The 18,113-nt window shown below is 42.0% G+C and overlaps 2 protein-coding genes across 3 annotated transcripts in view; one reads left to right on the forward strand and one right to left on the reverse strand.

The window, feature by feature from the left end:
- Positions 1–10,634, forward strand: part of LOC146673012 (cytidine monophosphate-N-acetylneuraminic acid hydroxylase-like) — a 43,010-nt gene extending 32,376 nt beyond the window's left edge. For both annotated transcript variants that reach the window (XM_085401484.1, XM_085401485.1), the window contains 4 exons: positions 43–217; positions 1,430–1,546; positions 7,124–7,239; positions 9,648–10,634. In XM_085401484.1, coding sequence (XP_085257610.1) covers positions 43–217; positions 1,430–1,546; positions 7,124–7,239; positions 9,648–9,765 — 526 coding nt within the window. In that variant the 3' untranslated portion in view covers positions 9,766–10,634. The remainder of the gene's footprint in view (positions 1–42; positions 218–1,429; positions 1,547–7,123; positions 7,240–9,647) is intronic.
- A 2,770-nt stretch (positions 10,635–13,404) lies between these two features.
- LOC146673013 (uncharacterized) lies at positions 13,405–17,704 on the reverse strand. Its single transcript, XM_085400921.1, has 4 exons — positions 17,273–17,704; positions 17,085–17,192; positions 14,569–14,593; positions 13,405–13,836 (listed from the first exon to the last, which is right to left on the reverse strand). The coding sequence occupies exons 1-4, from the start codon at positions 17,626–17,628 to the stop codon at positions 13,576–13,578; spliced, it is 750 nt and encodes a 249-aa protein (XP_085257047.1). The 5' UTR covers positions 17,629–17,704; the 3' UTR covers positions 13,405–13,575.
- Positions 17,705–18,113: the final 409 nt, after the last annotated feature.

Raw genomic sequence — 18,113 nt, forward strand, 5'->3', positions numbered from 1 at the left:
AAATATTTTCTTTGCAACTTTCTTTGCTATGACCAACCATAGGGAGGCCATCACCAATCCCCCAGCTAGTGCAAAAATCTACAAGGACAGCTGGGAGTTCGACTTGTATGTGAATGAGTTGAAGAGCGCCATCAAGTCTGACATATTTAAGCATCAAAACTGGATCCAGTTTTATTACACATGGGCTGGCTTTCAAAACTACAACCTGGTTGTGCGGGTAAATGGTTTTGACAGAAATGTTTTACTTTTCTTTGGCATTTAATTTGTTTTCATGATCTTTCCTACTTAAAAGCATTTCTCTGCTTACTGCTTCATAATAAATAAATAATAAAGAGGCCCCCAGAAAAGTTAAAATATATACACTTGTCCATTTTTGCAAGGTTGGAGGGGAATGCATAACCCCCCCTCCCAAAAAAAGGGGAAACCCCCCCCAAAACTATTGTATATTGTGGCCCTTTGATGGACTAGCAACCTGCTAAGGGTGTACCCCGCCTCCCACCCTGTCAAAACTTAGACTCCTTCCTCTGTGAACATGAGTTAGACAAGTGCTAAAAAAATAGATGGATGGGAGGAAATTCAATAAAGAGAACATTAGAAGGAACTAAACATGAATTATTCACTTACAGAATTCAATTAAGGTATTTGGGATTAGACTGTGATGACCAATCGCAGCAGAACAGAATCCCAGCAGTGATAGGGAAAGGGCAGGACCGCCCTCTGAATTTAGACTGTGAGTTGCACGATGGTGTCTGGAAGGGAAAACGACAGATGAGATTTAAAGTCGGCAGAGCAGAGGCTGATTGGCCTGAAAAATCTGTGGGACTACAGATCTTCCTTTTTGAATTTATGAATAAGCTTCATTTGGCTAATCCAATGAGCTAAGCTGTTAGCAAAGCTGTTATTCCTCATGAAAATGACAGTGACTGACATTTTTTAATGCACATAATAGTGATTTTGGTATTATTTTAGTTTCAGTTAACCTTGTAAGCCATAAAGTCCTATGGAATGATCTATAAAGTTTAACAAAATTAAAAGGAACTTCAATATTTTCAGTCTGACATTTCTTGTTTGATGAACATGCATGAACATTGGTGTACTTTTTTTTTTGTTATACCTGAGCAGAAATGTTCCTTGTCTTTATCTTTATATGTTTGTTTGTTTTTTTAAAATTCCGTCATGCCTCAGCAGCCTCTGCAGTACCTTAACAGAAACTAGAAATAGAGATGTAGTTCACATCCTGCAATGATGACATTTTAAAATGAAAGACAAAAAAGCAAAATAAAAACCCAGCTCTCTGCTCTGATTCCTCATCGTCACTTCCTTTCCTTCCAGCTGTTACGAATCACCTTGGCTCACTTCTTTTTCCATTACATTGCTATCTTACTCAGAGTGGATGCAAATCTGCTGAAATGCACATGTCTCTGTGTAGGTCATTGAAACAGATGACAAGTTTGAATGCATCACTGACGGTTATGACTATCTGGTGGACTTTCTGGATCTATCATTCCCCACAAAGAGACCAAACAGAGAGCACTCCTACTTGGAGGTGAGTCACTATAGAGCACTAAACACACAGACAGCAGCACAACAGAACCTGAATAATAGTAATTTGTCATGACTACCAAGATGATTTCATGATGAAATTATCATGTGTTCCATCTAACATATGGAACATGTTGTGTGTGTGTGTGTGTGTGTGTGTGTGTATATATATATATATATATATATATATATATATAAAACACCCAGCACGCCCCTGCGGGCGGTTTATCCTTCAAGCTCGGGTCCTCTACCAGAGGCCTGGGAGCTTGAGGGTCCTGCGCAGTATCTTAGCTGTTCCCAGGACTGCGCTCTTCTGGACAGAGATCTCCGATGTTATTCCCGGGATCTGCTGGAGCCACTCGCCTAGCTTGGGAGTCACCGCACCTAGTGCTCCGATTACCACGGGGACCACCATTACCTTCACCCTCCACATCCTCTCGAGCTCTTCTCTGAGCCCTTGGTATTTCTCCAGCTTCTCGTGCTCCTTCTTCCTGATATTGCTGTCATTCGGAACCGCTACATCGATCACTACGGCCGTCTTTTTCTGTTTGTCTACCACCACTATGTCCGGTTGGTTAGCCACCACCATTTTGTCTGGATATCCTCCTCTATCTGCCGGTGGTACATACCGTGCAGGGGCCTGTCCTTCCATGATGGTTCCATGATGAATAGGATGAATAGGATGACGGACCTATGGATTCTTCGAGATACTGTTACCACGACTATAGGTGTACTTCTGAAATAAAGGTGTCACAATCCTGGGTTGGTGACATAGTGTGTTGAGTTTTGTTCTATTTTTGATCTTTGATTTCATCATTGTTATCTCTATTAGTCTTTTGGTTTCTGTAACAGTATTTCTAGTAATTTAGTGCTGTGTTCTGTGATTTCTAGTTCTTCGATTTTGTTCCTGTGTCCTTTTTGTTCAATGTCAAGTCTGTGTCTGTCATGCACTACCTGTTTAATTTTGATAGTCCTTGTCCTTGTGCAGTGTGTTTAATTTTGCTTCTTCTTGTCTCCGGGACATGCTACAAGCTTGAGAGCTAGCAGACTTTGTCCGCTCACGGCCTTCCATGCCTGCAGTTCATCTGTCTGCTGTTCAGTCTCCTGCAGTTCAGTCGTCTGCTGTTCAGTCTTCAGCTCAATCTTCTGTTCAATATGCAGCTCAGTTACCTGCTCTGTCACCTGCTGTTCAGCCGTCAGTTCAGTTACCTGCTGTTCAGCCGTCTCCTCTTCAGTCGTGTGCTGTTCAGCCACCTGCTCAGTTGTCTGGAATTCAGTCATTGGCTCAACCGTCAACCCAGCCACCTCCATCCTCTGCTGGAAGCTCTGTAGAGCTTGTTCAACCAGCTAAGGACTTCATCTTGCTGGCCCTGCCAAGACAGACCGCCTGCACTGCACAGACCCAGCCGTTGCATTCTGAGCCAGCTTTGTTCCCTGTGCAGTTACAGTTAACTTCATTCCTGCCAAAAAACTCCGTGCCTGCTGGTTCTCTTTAGTCTCTGCCAGAGGTTTCTGGGCCTCGTTATTCTGTCTTATCACCGCCAGAGGTCTCTAGACCTGCTGGCCCTGCGTCTGTCCCTTCTAGAGGGTCCGAGGGACCCATTCAGCTGTCTTCTGTCTCCGCTGGAGGGTCCGAGGGGCCTGTTTCAGCTGTCTGTCTCCGCTGGAGGGTCCGAGGGGTCGCTTCAGCCATCCCCTGTTCCTGCTGGACGTCCCAAGGGGTCCCTTCAGCCATCTGTCTCCGTCGGACGCTCCAAGGAGCCGGTCCAACCATCAGTGCCACGAGCAGTGCCACCAGATCCATCATCTGCAGCAGCCATGTCACTGGCCATTCAGCCACCAGGGGTTGCCACACCATCGTTTGGTCCTTCCCTCATCTGGTCCTGCCTTGTCTGGTCCTGCAGCTGCCACACCACGTCCATGTCCAGCATGTCCACATCCGTGTCCAGTTCCAGCATCGTCTGCTCGTCCATGTCCTTGTCCACGTCCAGTTCCAGCACAGCCTGCTCCTCCGCATCAGTGTCCAGTTCTAGCACGGCATGCTTGTCTACATCCAGCTCGACGGCCACTTTCCAGGCGCCTCAGAGTGAGACCAGTAACCCTGGGGAAGCAATGGAGATTCAGTGCAGAAGCTGTTTGAGTAATAATCATGTGGAATGTGAAGTGTTTGGACAATAATAATGTGGAGTTTGGTGAATTAATTAAGACCAGAACACAGTGACTGTAGTTAGATGTAAATGTCTTTGTCAAAAAATACTCCAAGGTTCCTCACAGTGTTACTAGAGGCCAAGGTAATGCCATCCAGAGTAAGAATCTGGTTAGATACCATATATCTAGGATTTTCAAGGTCGAGTACAATAACCGCAGTTTTATCTGAATTAAGAAGCAGAACATTAGCGGTCATCCAGGTCTTTATGACTTTAAGATATTCCCGCAGTTCAAGTAATTGGTGTGTGTTATCTGGCTTCATGGACAGATAGAGCTGGGTGTCATCTGCATAGCAGTGAAAATGTATGCTATGTCTTCTGATGATACTGCCCAAGGGAAGCATGGATAATGTAAACAGAATTGGTCCTAGCACTGAACCCTGTGGAACACTATAATTGACCTTAGTGTGTCAAATCAATTAAATTCAATTTTATTTATATAGCGCCAAATCACAACAAAAGTCGCCTCAAGGCAAAGAGGACTCCCCATTTACATGCACAAACTGGAGTACGTTAGATAGATATGATACAAACCACTGCAGCACAGTACCTGTAATACCTCCAGCATGTTCTAAACGCTCTAATAGGATATTATGGTCAACAGTATCGAACGCTGCACTAAGGTGTAGCAGGACAAGCAGAGAGATGAGTCCACTGTCAGAGGCCATAAGAAGATAATCTGTAACCTTTACTAAAGGGATCGTAGGGCGATTGTGACTCAAGAGTTGGGAGGTCGCCTTGTAATCGGAAGGTTTCCGGTTCGAGCCCCAGCTTGGACCGTCTCGGTTCTTGTGTCCTTGTGCAAGACACTTCACCCGTTGCCTACTGGTGGTGGTCAGAGGGCCCGGTGGCGCCAGTGTCTGGCAGCCTCACCTCTGTCAGTGCGCCCCAGGGTGGCTGTGGCTACAATATAGCTGCCATCACCAGTGTGTGAATGTGTGTGAATGGGTGGATGACTGGATGTGTAAAGCGCTTTGGAGTCCTTAGGGACTAGTAGAGTGCTATACAAATACAGGCCATTTACCATTTTAAAGCTGTTTCTGTGCTGTGATGACCTCTGAAACCTGACTGAAACTCTTCAAATAAGTCATTCCTCTGCAGATGATCTGTTAGCTGTTTGACAACTATTCTTTCAAGGATTTTTGTTATGAGAGGAAGGTTGGAGATCGGCCAATATTAGCTAAGGCCACTGGGTCAACAGATGGCTTTTTAAGCAATGGTTTAACTACTGTTAGCTTGAAGGTCTGTGGTACATAGCCAATTATTAGAGATAGGTTGATCATATTTAAGATTGAAACATTAATTAAAGGCAGGACTTCTTTGAGCAGTCTTGTAGGAATGGGGTCTAAAAGACAAGCTGATGGTTTGGAGGAAGTAATTACTGAAGTTAACTCAGAAAGATCAATTGGAGAAAAAGAGTAAGTGAATATCAATGGTAATTAAAGTGACCATGATCATGAGTAATTTGTTTCTCTAATGGTTAAAATTTTATTTGTGAAGAAGTTCATGAAGTCAGTACTAGTTAATGTTAAAGGGATGGTTGGCTCAATAGAGATAGAGGTAAAATTATTAACAAGATAATCGATCTCTGTTGGAGTAGCGTTCAGGTAGCTGCTCTGCTCTATTTTGGTACCGGGCACTGAAGATGAAAACAGTGGGTGGATTATATAATAATGCAGCTGCATTATATAGCCACATTAACAGAGGTTATTTTTCAACACTGTTACAACTCTAGTGACATATTGCTACACTTGCATTTCCTGGACCAAGGAGCAATCAGAATTTTTGTGGTGCACAGGAATATTTAATCTGGCTCTGTTCTGATGAAAATGGAACTGCTGGACAGGGTCGCAGATGCCAACAGACTTAAACTGATCCGTAAGGCCAGCAATGTTGTGGGGATGGAGCTGGACTCCCTCAAGGTGGTGTCGGAGAGGCGGATGCTGTCCAAGATAAAGACAATGTTGGATAACACCTCCCACACACTCCATGACATGTTGGTCAGCCACAGGAGCACGTTCAGTGAGAGACTGAGATTACCGAAAAGCACCACTGAACGACACAGGAAATCATTCCTGCCTGTGGCCATCTCCCTGTACAACGCATCCACTTAACACACTGTTTGCTGCTACAGCTACACATGTTTCTTTTCCAACTATTTATTTATAAGTGACTTATGTATGTATGTATGTATATATATGTATATATTGTACTATTCTTAGTTAGTGTATTGTCTGTCTTGTCTTAATGTTGGTTTAAAATGGAGCACTGTAACAAAAAATAATTTCCCCCAGGGATCAATAAAGTATTCTGATTCTGATTCTGATAATTTTGTGATTGTGGCCCTGCAAGTAGCATTATTTACTTTTAACCCTTAATGCTCCAGTTGGAGTGTGCCCGCTCCGTTTTGCGTAACTATTTTTAAACCCCTGTAGAACTGCAGCCACGTAAGCTAGCGCAATAATTTTTTTTTTTTGAATATGAAACCGGAGGAGTTGTATCTTATGCCATCAGCTTGTCCTAGGTCACGGTTTCCTTCCACATATAGCTTTGCAAAAACTGCATAAAAAGCACTTGCAGCAACAAAAACATAATATTCCAGAAACACGCTTTGCCGATCCTATCAGCTGTTCATAACACTTCCTACGTTGGAATAGACGTGAGCGCGAACTATTGCATGTCCCCTATCACTTGCCCGAAATCGGAAGTGATGTCATTTTCGCGGAAATTACCTTCAGGGCCTTATAAGCCTATACTGGGTTTTTTTTAAATCATGTTTGACTTTATGACTTTCTGTATCGTTTCTGGGATGCTTAGAACTCAAATTGGACTGCTGGATATAGTTTATTTTGATGCATATGCTTCTTTTTTGCAAATTTGTATTATAATATTCATTTTAGTTTTTCCTGCAGTATATAAAAATTGGTGCATTTCAAAAATAAAACTATGAAGACACTCAAAATAAATTTCCTGTGGAGGGAAACTATTTTGTGCAACTCTTTTGTATTTACAGTTTTGAGGAATAAGACTCTTAAATTTCTCTAACTAGAAATATATGTTTAATTTTGTAGTTTTATTGCACTTTTTTGCAGTTTATGTAATTACTATGCACTTAATGCATACATATTATTAAACATTGGGCTATAATGGTTGTATTGATGTATTGCAACTTGAAATGCTCCTAAAAATGGCACTACAGCATGTAAAAATATAATATAAGCTCTGGCAAACTTGGTCCTCTTTTAGATCTTAAAGGGTTAATGTATTAAGTGCTTGTACAAGATGTAAAAGACTTGTAGTTTGAGGAATTCGCAAAATATTTCAAGAACATATTTGCTTGCACAGAGCAGTGACCCTTCTTGGTTTCCTTTTAGATTAAAAACAGGATTGGAGTGATGAGGTACGTGGTGCTTCATGGCTGTCTATGGGATGACCTGTACATTGGCTTTCAGAACCGCATCAGCCGAGACCCAGACATCTACCACCACAAGTACAGACATTTTATCTGATATGTTTGAGAATTCTTTCATGTTCTGTAAATCTGTTTTTCTGTTCTTTGCTCGTTGACAACTCCTCATCCAATTGACTTTAAACGCAGTGGGTGTATTGCTGGCTTTTCAGGGAGTTTTTAGGAATGCCATCCAGAGTAAGAATCTGGTTAGATACCATATTTCTAAGATTTTCAGGGCCGAGTAAAATAACCTCAGTTTTATCTGAATTAAGAAGCAGAAAGTTAGCGGCCATCCAGGTCTTTATGTCTTTAAGACATTCCTGCAGTTTAACTAATTGGTGTGTGTTATCTGGCTTCATAGACAGTTAGAGTTGGGTGTCATCTGCATAGCAGAGAAAATGTATGCTATGTCTTCTGATGATACTGCCTAGGGGAAGCATGGATAATGTAAACAGAATTGGTCCTAGCACTGAACCCTGTGGAACACCATAATTGACCTTAGTTTGTGAAGACGACTCTCCATTTACATGCACAAATTGGAGTGTGTTAGATAGATATGATACAAACCACTGCAGCGCCAAAAAAATTTGGCCAGATTTCTAGAAACCAGAGCTGCTCCATCCAAAATGGGATGGATGCCGTCTCTCCTAACTAGACCAGGTTTCCTCCAGAAAGTTTCCTAATCATCCAATTATCTATAAAGTCCACCTCGTGAGCTTTATAGACAATTATAAATTTTTATTTGTTTATCTTTATACATCTTTATATGTTTGGAGAGTTGTCTGAAGGACAACGATTTAGTAATCCTGGGCTCTGGCTGACAGGCTCAGTACATACTAACACGTGGAATATTACACAGTCTGAGGTGTGATGTTAGAGGGCTGGTCATGGTGGTTGTGCTGATGCAAGACATGCTCAGATAGATCTGAATTCAAATTTTCTTTTGTTTTTTTCAGTACCTGTCAAAAGCAGCTATTATTGTAAGAACAAAATACATCTTATCCATAACTAGGAACACCTGTGACTACTCCACTCATGATTCACCTAAAACAAACCTCTTATATCAGTCAAAGTAGTTCAAATTCTCATAAAGTTTACTTTATGAAACTTTTCTTATAATACATACAGGTGTATACTGAATTAGGTTTACATATGGTAAATACATTGCATTGGCACAACCATCACTACCAGTCAACTAATGTCACACTTGCAGACTGAGTAATGCTGGTGGTACATACTGAGCCTGAAAGAAAGCTGACCCCTGAGTTCACTTACACACAACTCTGCATACACTTTTGAGGATCTGACTCAGCAAAAATACAGCCAAGGTCACATGTAAAAGGACAGCCAATTCAAATGCTGGGTAAGTAAATAACTTACCTGCATTAGCAGTGCTTTGAGCAAAGCTTTAAGACTGTCATTGATACATATTTCTAAACACTTACAGATTCAGTTGCACATTAACACATCTGATTACAAAGACAGATCCACACAGATAAAAATACATACAGACCTGAAGTGAGATACAAAAAATACTTTTTGCTAAAATAACAGTATGGGCTCAAATTGTGGTCATAAATATTTTGTACTTGTAAATCAGAATGCGTAGCTGTCAGTTGTTACCTTGTAAACCAAAATATCTGAAAAGTTTATGTTTGTGCATCTATAGATGAGAATTTGTGTGTGTGTGTGTGTGTGTGTGTGTGTGTGTGTGTGTAAAAAAAAAAATTGTGTTCGTAAAAAAATATTTACACAAGTTACAATTTTTTTGTCTTAAGGTCAGGTTACAGATACAAAGCAAAAAACTACATGTAAAACTCTGCACTCAAGTTCCTGAGCTGTGTGTGAGTTTCAACTTACATGTACGAATTTCCCTTTTTTTCCCCTTTCACTTGATTGGTCAATGTCATGTCAATCACAAATTTAACAATCCAATCAGAGAACAGATGGGTTTGGCTGACAGAGGGGTGCTTTACTTAGAACTTAACACAAAAAACTTTTAACCTTCTGTTTAGATATTTTGGTTTACAAGGTTACAAAACTCAGTTCATAACTATGCATTCTGATTTAAAATTACAAAATATTTATGACCACAATTTGAGCCCATATAACAGCCCTATATATGCAACACTTACTCCTGTTCTCTGACAGAAACGGCTGTTCCATACTGTGTGTGGGGGGAAGCAAACAGACAGATACACTCCTATTTTTATGGCATGTTTATTTGTCTGTTTTGGAAAGGATATGAATTGCCATTTCCAAGCCTAATAGCTCTCAGTTTAACTATCACTACAATGAAATGGTTACTTTTGTGAGTAACTTTATGATTGCCGTCATGTTATGTTTAGAGGACATATGGAAATGATAACAAAAGAAAAATAACTTGGGCTACATGTAAATGGTCACTGTACTAGTCTACCATTTAATCACCTTCTTTTGGCCTCTAGGTTCTGGAAACACTTCCAAGCAGAGCTGCCGCTTTGCAAGCCCGACTGGGAACACTTCCAAAAGCAGGTCGTCCCCATCAGTGAGACCGGGATGGGAAATAACTGTGCCTTGTCATGAATTTGCATTCTGGATTTGTGAAGATCAAGTTACTGTTTTCTGATTTATATTGTGAAAACTCAAGACCTTCTTGCTGTAAGCACCACACCACCTTCTGCTGTGCCTCTTTTGTGGTGGAAGATTTCTTTTCTGATACACTGATCACTTTAGTAATAGTAATATCACTTTCTTACTAGCTGTATGCATGAACGTTATTACAAGTGGGCCTCGTGTTTATGGCACCTTCACAGAGGGCCCATTGTAAAGTCAGAAACATTCAGGTGTGTGTGTGTGGGGGGGGTACATAGATAGATAGATAGTGTGAAGCCCTTCTGCTCGTCTGTGGAAGTAGGGGAAGCAACAGTTAAGTGAAGAATATAGTCAGAGATCTCTCTCTTTGAAGGTATAGGCCTGTGAGGTGGGTGTGGGATGGAATAAAATGTCTTTTGTTATTATCTAGCCTGCAGTATATTGTATTAACAAATACAGCTTATAGCTTTCAGACTATATTGAGATGAGCAAACGTACTGGCAATCTTTGAACTCTTGTTATGGGAATGACTATAATCATTTTATAGTATTCTGTGCCTATAAAAGAGCTGTGGCTCAGTCCATTAATTGAAGGTCAAGAGCTTTGGCCAGCGATATGTCTGGCCAGTTGCAATACACGCTTACAAAACACTTATATCAGGTTATTCTTAATGATCTCTTATTTGTTTATATTCTTTTATTAAGTTTTAAGTAGTATCATTTGATTAAAACATTCACTCAATATATTACACATATAGTTTCAGTTGTGTACGTGCTGGCCTTCTGTCTGGTGGAAAGGTTACAAGGTTTAGCTGGTGAGGTGAGAGGTGAAACAAAGTGCATTTCAGGTTGACACATACACACACAGTAGATAGACTCATTTTGCTTGTGACAGCAAAATTGTGCCTGCAAAAGAGCAGTTTGTTGCAGAATGTGTGCCTGATGTTCCAGACGATAAGCGAGCGTCCGGCAGCGACAGGAAGACACCTGGGATGGAGACGAGGCGATGTTCTTTTCAAAATGTGTTAAAAGTCATTCTGGTTTTGATTTGATGTATGCATGTATTGTATCTGCTTAATGCATGAGGGGGCGTTATAAATTTCCCTGATGATATAAAATAACTGTTTGTGTATTGTTAAGGAGAGATCTACAGCTGATGTTTTGCAGTGTACATCTCCCACACGTGTGTTCATTAAAATCATCGTTTGACTCCACCCGGCCGGATCAGTGTTGTTATTTGGATTACCTCCTGTATCCCTCCTCGAATATTTTGAATCCGTAACATGGGGTAATATGTAAGAGTTGTGGAATGTCTTTGTCTGTGTGTGTGTATATAAGATGAGAGATCACCCTGGTGTTTGAACTCCAGACTTCAGACTTGTGAAGGAATGGTGGTAGGGGTACTGGCGACAGCCTGTATTGGTCCAGACCATTACCCTTGCCTGTTACTGGAAGGTTCTGACAAAGAAAGCAGCCAGTTCTTGTCAGCAGCTGGAACAAGATGTGAAGAATAGCAGGGTGCAGAAATTGTTGCTGCTTTCTGCAAAGTGTGTCTAAAGACCTGATGAAGAAAGAGAAGAAAACATCAAAGACTGAGCAGAAGAAACTGGCAGAGGCAGTTTTTCACATGTGCAGGAAACATAGCTGAAGATGGAGGAAGAAAGCAGTAATAATCCTAGTTGTCATTATTATTAAACAATATATTATACTTATTATTGTATTCATTTTTTCGCAAAATTTTTCCAGTCGGGCTACCAAAATCTATCTCTGCCCTGCCCGTCGGCCTATCGTAGGAAAGTAAAATATATGTCAATGATTTTGCATTCTTTCAGAAATGTAGCTGGGTAATTATGTCATTGGCATCGGTGAGCCACTGTCAATATGTGACATATTGAAATCGCGTTTGAATTTGCGCTTGTTTTTTTGCTTTCACTTTGCAATCGCACGAACTGTGTATAGAGAGCGACAGCACTGATTGGTGAGTGACGATAATTTGCGCACCAATTCCTCTGACATCGTCTTATCAATTGTTAGCTTACTATGCAAACATGACAAGTGAAATCTCCTGCAGCCAAAGAAAAGCTTACCACAAAACGGAAAGTTATGACAAATCAGACTATAAGGCAAAAAGAAAGTGCAGCTTTATGGTTTCATGGACAAAAGAATTTCTGTGGCTGCAATATGACGAGCTAAATAACCAGGGCTGCACATAAGTGGTCCGCAGGTGCGCATTCGCTGTCAAAATAAAAAACACGCACAAGATAAGAAGTTGCAACGCGTGTTTGCATACATAAGATTTTCTGGAGGAGGACAGACATTTGCTTAGAACTCTTAAAGATGTCGAAGATGTCATGGTCCTGAGTCTGAGGACTCAGTGTTTTGTGTTCCTTATGCTTTTGTTCATTCCGAGTGTGTATTCTGTTGTGATTTTGCCATTTGTTAGGTTTCTGTTCTTTGCCTGCCTGCTCCCACTTCTCTGTGTTCCCTCTGTCTGTCCATGGTGTTATTGTGTCTGCTCATGAGTCTGCCTGTCAAGTTCAGTGTCCTGTCTGGTTCTCTGTGTCTGTTAGTTTCCTGTTTTATTCTGAAAGTTCATGTCTCATGTCAGTGTGTTCAGTTTTACCTCTCCCCTGTCTCGTTAGCCTAATTGCTCCCAGCTGTGTCTCCCTCCTGTGGCCCATTCCATGATTACTCCCCGTGTATTTAAGCCCTGTGTTTTCCTGTGCTCTCTGTCGCGTCCTCTGTTTAATTCCATGTTAGTCTGCATTATTCTGTTACCCGGTATTCATTCTGTGTCTCTCTGCCATCTCTCTTTGTGCATTTTGCTCCTCCTCCTGTGAGTGTCTGGTTTAAGCTTTGTTCTTTAGTTTTCCCAGTTTAGGTTTGTTTACTCCCTGCTCTGCTCCTCCTGTTTTGTCACCTTCTCACCTCTGTAAATAAACACTCACTCGCACACCAGCCAATACCTGCATTTTGGATCCTTTTTTCAATACACCACACGACTGCCCCCAGCCGTGACAGAAGAAGCTCCTTTAAGCAATTACTTTGGTTTTCCTCCACCTCCAAAGAAATGTCAGAAGGAGTCCGAACCACAAAAGAAGCGCGTATTCTTGGAAAAGTGGTTGCAATGTTTGCAATGCAATGTTTTCTCAGTATAGAACCAGGAAGGAGCAGATACAAAGAAAAGAGGATGTGGTGAATTTTTGGATGATATGTATACCTGTATACACACACTTTATATCTCTTTTTGGTCAGATCTACTGTGGATTATCATCATTCATTTTCCTATAATACATGTAGAGCTGCAGACACATCACACCATCCAGTTCCAATAGAGGCAGCTTATGACTAAAGTAACAGACATACTCAAGCACAACATGAAGGTTGTTGTGATGACCCGAGCATGCTCTTGGAAATAATATAGTGTAGTTATAGTGTATAGAAGCACAACTGCAGCAGTGACTTCACAAATGTCGTGTTGACAGGACAGACACACACACACACACACACACACACACACACACACACACTGACTGGAATGTTGTAAGTTTTGTATGTAACACTTTATTTTCAGCCATTATTAAAATTTATCACAAATGAACATTTACTGTGAAAAATACAGGCTTCTGCAATCAGATAATTCTTTCTGATATATTCCTCAGAAACCCTCAGAGGTCTGCCTGATATCAAATTAATACTAAAAATTCTGCTTCTTACAAGTACAGAGGACTGCTGTGAGTGCTGCTCCAGCATGTGCATCTGTGGCACCTTCTGCAGCTGCAACACGAACACCATTTGCAGCTCAGAAGGCATGCTCGGTGGTGACGTAAGCAGTGATGTCATCGTAGTCTTCATCGAGTCCTTGACCTCTGTGATGCTGGGTCATCTCCATGGAGACGGCTGGCTTGTTCAGTGTCTTGCTGTAGATGGACAACAGCAGACCAGTGGAGATGCAGTATGGACAGAAGACCACTAGATGGCAGAGGAGTCTGAGCACAGACTCAGAAAGAAGAAGAGGAGGAGCATCTGAAGAAGGAGGAAGCAGAGAAGGTGTGTTGGTCAGTTAAACACAGCACAGAGGTGCACTAATCAGCTCTCTCTCCTCACAGCAGGAAGGCTGGAAGTGCTGATCCTGGATCAGCCCTGGAGGTGAGGCAGGTATGAGTGTGAGCTGTAGTTTAAACACTCTGAGCAGTCATTGAGACCAGAAAAGCTCTGAGAACTTTACACTGCATGAAACCCAAGAGGCTGCTCAGGACCAAACATGAGGAGGATATAAAAGGTGACCCTGACTGACAACATCTGCCCAGCTGCATCATGTCAGATCTCCTCTAAGCAGTGCAAAAGAAATGAAGGAGGACTCTGTCTGTGGCTCTTCCTCCACAGGAGGTCTTTCCTCCCTCCTCCTTCTTCATTTATTAGTGTTTGTTCCTCATCATCAACAGGAACAGCCAGCCCAGACAGCAGCAGCACACACACACCTGTAACAGGACAGAGGTCACTAAAGGTCACCAAAGGTCAGAGCTCATGATGAGGACAGACAGGTGTAGGAACATCAGCTCACCTGCAGCAGTCAGCAGAAACAGGCCTGAAACTGAAGAACCCACTGATCAGAGATCAAATGGTCACATGACCAAAGATAAGCATTCAGACTGCAGTGATTGGTTGCTGTTCCCACACATCAATAATCAACAGCGCCCTCCAGTGCCAGTGGTGGAAACACAGATAATACATGTGGAGAAACTCACAGAAGGAGACTCGTCCGCTCCATCTCAGATAGCCATCATCTCCACACTTCCACAGGTCTGATCCCCAACCCCCTACATCACACAGAGCACACATCAGCACAGGAGCAGCTCCAACGACAGTCACCTCAATGTGCTTCATATTGTAAGACCCCACAATAACACAAAGAAACAATCAGATGACCCTCTTTCAGCAATCACTTTCGCCACAGTGGGAAGGAAAAACTCACTTTAACAGGAAGAACCTTAACTTATTCATGCAAAAACATAAATAATCTCACGCGCAATCATGTACATTTCAACTGATTTGTGAAAACATACGTTCATTTCTATACTTTTAAATGTTAACACAGTTTAATTAACACAGTAGTAACACAGCCCCCGTTTAGACTCCCCCCTGCTTGCTGTTGGTGTTGCTTCCATGTAAAATAGGACGGCTGCTGTTAGCCTTCATTAAGCTGTGTGACTTAAACGTGTATCAGAGTGAGTTCAGCTTTCTCTGTGTAAACAGACGTTGGTGGAGCAGCTGCAGACTTTGTTGCTCAGCTGATCAGATGAATCCTGCAGCTTTGTCCCAGTAAAGCTTTTACAGGCGATCGCAGGAACATCGCTGTGTTCTTTCACTCCCCCTGAGCTCAGCGCCACGGTAACCTTAACCTTAATTGCTAAACTGTGACATCATTATCAATGCTGCTGTTGTGTTATCAGCAGTGTTGGTCAAGTTACTTGAAAAAAGTAGTCAGTAACTAATTACTGATTACTTCCCTCAAAAAAATAATCCCGTTACTTTACTGATTACTTATTTTCAAAATAAATAAATTACTTAGTTACTTTTTAAAAACACAACTTACAACCTGAATAGGTAATAAAGCGATAGATCTTTCAGCCCAATTCTACTTTTTCTACATTGTTATGACCCAGGTCATTGTTGCCGTGTGGTGCTGTTACTTGCCACACCATGCGGGGGCATTGTTTGTACTCTGTGATGTCTGTTTCCAGGTGGAGGCTAACCATTGGTGGAAGAGGGAATGAGGCCAGCTACAAATTGGGACCTGACTGGGCCGGCAGCCCCTCCTACTACTTCCTGTTTCCAGTGAGCTGCGCGTTTGGGGCCCGTCGTGGCGTGTGACAGAGCTGGGCTGCAGTAAAAACAGTTTAGAGAGTCGTATCTGGACATGGTAGCTGTAGGGGTGGGAAGCCGTTTCTTTTTCTCCTGTTTCGGGTAGGGAGACAGGTTAGAGGTTTGTATTTTCTTTTGGGGTGGATTCATAGGTAAGTTAGTTCTGATTCATTTCCAGTGTTTTGTTTGTTGTTTTGGCCATGCCCACCCTGGCGCTCGCTACCTGTCAAGTTAATAAAACGACTACTCATTGTAAAGCTGTGGCTGTGTGATTTACTACTTTTTATTATTTTTCTTGTGTTATTATTATTTCCCCCCCCCCCAGGCCGGCGTGTAACAGCATAATCCGTCATATAAAATGTAATCAAATGGAAAAGTCTCTTTTTAAAACTTGTTTTAACCTTTTAACTTTATGCATCAAGCAAAAATTTAATTATATGCAACATTCTCTGACTGGAAGAAATTAGTTTAACATTTAAACCTATTTTCTGCACATTCCAGCACATAAAATAAAATATTTTGTGTGTTTACACTCAGTCTTTCAAATAGATGCAAGTAAAACACAGCAGAAAATAAATAAAGTTAAAGACTCAGCGGTCCTGTTGCTCTATTTTCACCTGTAAAGCAGGAGTGGGGTAGTTGGAGGTTTACCCTGGTGCAGGTGTGCCGCGGTCAGTGGAAGAATCCGCGAGTTTCTCTGTGAGTTTCCCATTACATTGTTGCGCACTCGGTGCTTGCTTGGAAGTTTAGGGGCTTTTTTCGCTGTAAAAAGTTTTCCTCCCACGCACGATGGACACTAATGTTTTTGTCACTTTTTATGGAATCAAACTCAAAGTAAGGTCAGTACTTCCACGCTTTAAACGCTGCACGCTCATACTCTCTCCCACAATCGATATGTGATCCATTGTTGATCTGCACACAGCTGTTGCCATGAACGTCGCACTGGCTTACGTTATTGTCATGAGACACTCTCGCAAAAAAATCACGGTTTTAGTAAAGCAGTAACGCAGCGTTCCTACGGGAAAGTAACGGTAATCCAATTACCTTTTTTTGCGATAGTAATCCCTTACTTTACTCGTTACTTGAAAAAAGTAACCATCTCTGGTTATCAGTCTTTGTTTTTCAAACCGGGAGCTGTGTGGGCTTACTGCTGTCACACTCTTATTCATATGGTTGCACTGCAGGTCTGTTTTTAGTCACTAATGTGGCCTGTGTTTCCATGGTGACAGTGGAGCGCTACAGAGTCACGTGTCAAACGAATTATTGAATTTTTGCAATCCTAATCCAGATGTTGCAGACCTGTTGGAAACATCAACAGCTAGTTTCAGTGATATGTGAGGATTTGCTGGAGGATGGATTAATGCGTGGAGGTCAAAGGTCACAGACATCAGTCAGCGTGACGGTAGAGCTCGCTCTGTTACTAAGTCACACACACACACTCTTCACCTTCTCTGTTCCTCATCCATATGTAGCACACGTAGGCAGCAGCCAGAATGATCAGAGTACCCAGCAGCACAGCTGAGAGAACTGTGGGCCAGACTGGACGAGGAGGTTCTGTAACACAAAGACACGAGACATAAACATCATCAACATGTTTGTATGAATTCACATCAATCTGACCTCTGTCAACTGACCCGTGACCTTCAACTGCAGTCCAGCTCAGCTCTTCTTTGCTCTTGAGGGTGATGCAGGTGTAGGTTCCACTGTCAGAGACTGTAGGGTTTCTCAGAGTGAGGCTGAGGTCTCCAGTCTGCAGAGCGTCGGCTCTCATTGATGTTCGACCGACATAACGAACGTTTTGATCATGAAGATCGTCACCACTAAGCAAGCGCACGTGGACTCGCGGGTTCTTGAACTCATCACAGTGCCACAGCAGTTCTGTGGCGCTCCTGGAATCATCAGCTTGTATCCGACAGGGAAGCAGGACAGACTCCACCCCCTCATAAACCTCCACCCCTGAGGCATGCTGGGAAACTGAAGACAGAAACATGAAACAGATAGACGCTGTGACTCACAGTCACCTGACCTTTCACTTACACACACACACACTCGCACTGACACACACAGTGATATTCTCAGAGTGTCACAGAGACTAAGAGTTTGACAAACTACTTCCAGAGTTATTTAATTTTAAACCTTTTTGTTGTATGGACCCGCCCACCTGGCTGCATGAGCCAATCAGAGCTGTTCCCTGCACCACAAAGTCTCATGGACTGGTTTGCAGCACAGCGTAAAGGTGGAACCAACTCTACTGACTTTATTCTGTAAAGTTTTAGATGAACCTCTCATTTGTATTTTACTTTTTTTCTCAGAGCTGCTCTGAATTTAGGAGGAAGATGAGGACCAGTTTCATTTTGAAGCAAAGACGTGAACATTAGCAAGAAGAAAGCACAACAAGGATGTGACAGCAGAGCTCTGTTCACCTGATGGAGCAATAGAAACATTTTTGTCATTAAACTCAATCATCAAGATGTT

The sequence above is a fragment of the Rhamphochromis longiceps genome, linkage group LG3 (assembly GCF_057381845.1).
Source record: "Rhamphochromis longiceps isolate RC_006_pf linkage group LG3, R_longiceps_female_GT1.1, whole genome shotgun sequence".
Classification (NCBI taxonomy): domain Eukaryota; kingdom Metazoa; phylum Chordata; class Actinopteri; order Cichliformes; family Cichlidae; genus Rhamphochromis; species Rhamphochromis longiceps.

Excerpts from the sequence above, each read along its gene's own strand:
- LOC146673013 (XM_085400921.1), bottom strand. The coding sequence starts at position 17,628 with ATGTTTCTGTCTTCAGTTTCCCAGCATGCCTCAGGGGTGGAGGTTTAT. Across the intron at positions 17,193-17,272 it reads ACTGCAGTTGAAGGTCACGG|AACCTCCTCGTCCAGTCTGG; the intron begins GTCAGTTGACAG and ends TTTGTGTTACAG. Across the intron at positions 13,837-14,568 it reads TGGGGATCAGACCTGTGGAA|CTGACCAACACACCTTCTCT; the intron begins GTGTGGAGATGA and ends TGCTGTGTTTAA.